Raw genomic sequence first — 2,782 nt, forward strand, 5'->3', positions numbered from 1 at the left:
ATTCTTTGAGTTTTCTTTCAGGACCGCGCTACGGATCAGAAATAGAACGCTCAAACTTGATACCTTACAACACCTGTCCTGTGAAAGTGGGTTTTCTCCGTATCTGTCGTCCCCTCCCCCACAATAAATTTCCCGGCACTCTTAAATTTTCTTATTCCGGCATTGGATCTACAGATCCCAGCCTCTAGGTAACCATGTTAACAGGGCGTTGATTCAGATATACTTTGTCGAACGCTGTCGTCGTGCTTCTTCTCAACGTTGTCATCATCACCGTCGTCACCAGCCTTGGTCTTCTCTCTGCCAAACGATTCACCGGACATCTGCCAAATCTCTCTGCCAGTAAATACCAACTATCTCTAAAATTACTTTTAACCCACGACCTTACCAAAATTCTACCTTTACGCGAGCGAGGCGAAGGGGATAACAATCTCCGTGAACACCCCAGTTTAGGAAAGTGTAAGATATTTCCTTTAAAACTAAATACCTGCCACGATTTTTATTTTATTTTATTATACCTTACAATAAAGGATTCAGCACAGAGACCGAAACACCATCTCCAAATCAGACAGAAAGCTAGTTCAATCCATAAAAATTTTTTAGGATATAGAATTATACATGGACTTTTCTACACTGTTGCCCGGTGAAGGCTCCGGTAAGATGGCCGAAAGCTCGCAAATAAAAATATTTTAACGTAGAGAAAAGTACGTGTATAATTCGAGATATTAATTTACCTACGTTACGAGTCTTAAATAACAATCAAACTGTTTAGTAGTTAACAAATTTCAACATACGTTCCGAGACATCAAAAGAAAATTCTTCTGAAACAGGTCCGGTTCCACTTCTTCCCTTTGCTTGTAACCGAAAATTATACTTGCTATTAGATGTCACAAGTTCCGGTACAGGAATGTTCGTAAAAGTGTTGTTCCCAAAAGTAGCTTTCACTTTCCAGTCGCTAGGGGACTCTGGCGTATCGATCGAGTAGTAGATCGTATATCCTTCGAAAATAAATAATATTTCATGAATATTTACATTTTCTTAAGCAAATAAATTAACGTTTCTTAAATATTTCCGGAGAGCACAGGTAACTGCAACTCCGATTTTCATTCTGTTGTCATCATGGGTGGCAACATTCTCCACGTACGACATTAATACATAACTATTAAGAAAGTTAAGCCTACTAAATTAATCAGATTGTGTAGTTATATTCTTGAATGTCGTGTAAAATTGTACGGCATTTTCATTTTAGCAGAAATAATATATTAAATAATACTGAAGAATGTGCCTGCCCGCAGTTTCAGAAGAGCCACAACGCTCCCAAAATTGGTCTATATGCCTCTTTTAGACGTTGTGCTAATCACCGTCCTAACTCGAATAATTCAGCACCCTATAACTCACTATGATCGGTGGAAAACAATTAACAATAACGCGTCAACTGCCTTCTGTAAAAGGTGACCAATGAAAATTTAAAAAACTGTGAATTTTGCGCAATCACAACATCCAGTGTTGATTTCTCATATTATTGTTTAAATAATGGTTGGTCAACGATAACACTCAGCGTTCGTTCAACGCTTACTGTATATCTGGAACGTTTTGTTTTGTTGGCATTTCTAAGATAGACGACAGGCAAAAAAAAAAGAAAACAGTTTTCAGAAGATTTGGAATTAGCACAACATTGGGAAATAAATGCAATAAAATCACTGTAAAAACACAATGTTTAAAATATAAATTAATTTATTTCATTTAGCATTATTTGAACAACTACACCTCATCAGGCTAAATTTCTATTAAGCCTAAAAATCGCTGTTTGCTCGAAACGTTACTAGATTAAATACATTTGTTTCTTATTTCAACATTGTTTTCACAGTGATTTTATATTTAAAAGAAAAAATAGCTGTGAATCCACAAGCTGTCACAGTAACACACCCGTCATAGAAGCTTCGATATTGCATTTTTCAATCTTACTTCTCTTTGTTTCAGGCTGTTGAATGTGTTGAGCCAACGTTGAAACAACACCGGAAGTCAACGATCACAAACGTTGAAGTTAGGAAAAGAGCGTACCAAAGTTTAATGTTAGCGTTGAATTTTGGAATGTGCCCAAAATGAAAATTTAAGCTCGTTTTCTCTTGGTTTCGCCAATAATACATTAAGGCTATTTGTTCCGATTTAATACACTTTCGCATTGCATGCAGTCAAGCTTTAATATAGCGAGCAGAAATAGGCATAATATAACGACTGAAATATTCTGGTTAAGTATCATTCTAGTAACGTAAGGCCTACCTTCATCCTAATAAAACGTGACATATCTTCATTATGAAAAAATAAATATGTAAAATTACCATTACCTTAGTGAAGCAAGATCAACTATTCATGATCCTAATGAGATATATGCACCCTAATTAGGGTTACCACATGTCCTAGTAAAACTGGGGTCGTCGCAGTTTTAGCCTTATTTTTGTTCCGATCAGCAACAGAAAATGTATTAATTATTAAATTGTTCCAATTTCTCTGTGCCTCAATATCTGTATATTATAATACACAGCGCCTTTTTAAGTTTTACTTGGAGAAGCGCCTAACAAAGACGATACAATGTTTCCTCCCTGCTACGTTTTCTTAAACTAACATGTCAATGGACAGCAGCAGAAACTGAGATTTGAAGACCTGCACACACGTAAAAAAGAAAAGGAAGAAGCGACATGTTTCTTCTGAGTACGTTCAACTAAGGTGCTTTTTTTTTTTCGTCTAGATAACTTTTAACAAATTTTGTTTGTCTATCGTTTAAAAA

General features: G+C 35.9%; 1 protein-coding gene across 1 annotated transcript in view; it reads right to left on the bottom strand.

Annotated features, from left to right (window-relative positions):
* LOC111088527 (WAP, Kazal, immunoglobulin, Kunitz and NTR domain-containing protein-like) overlaps positions 1–2,782 on the bottom strand; it is a gene marked incomplete at its 3' end in the record, with an annotated part of 21,206 nt that overhangs the window by 6,091 nt on the left and 12,333 nt on the right. The window contains exon 3 of the mRNA XM_022398950.1: positions 792–995. Within this exon, the coding sequence (XP_022254658.1) occupies positions 792–995 (204 nt within the window). The remainder of the gene's footprint in view (positions 1–791; positions 996–2,782) is intronic.

The sequence above is a fragment of the Limulus polyphemus genome, unplaced genomic scaffold (genome assembly GCF_000517525.1).
Source record: "Limulus polyphemus unplaced genomic scaffold, Limulus_polyphemus-2.1.2 Scaffold3947, whole genome shotgun sequence".
Lineage (NCBI taxonomy): Eukaryota > Metazoa > Arthropoda > Merostomata > Xiphosura > Limulidae > Limulus > Limulus polyphemus.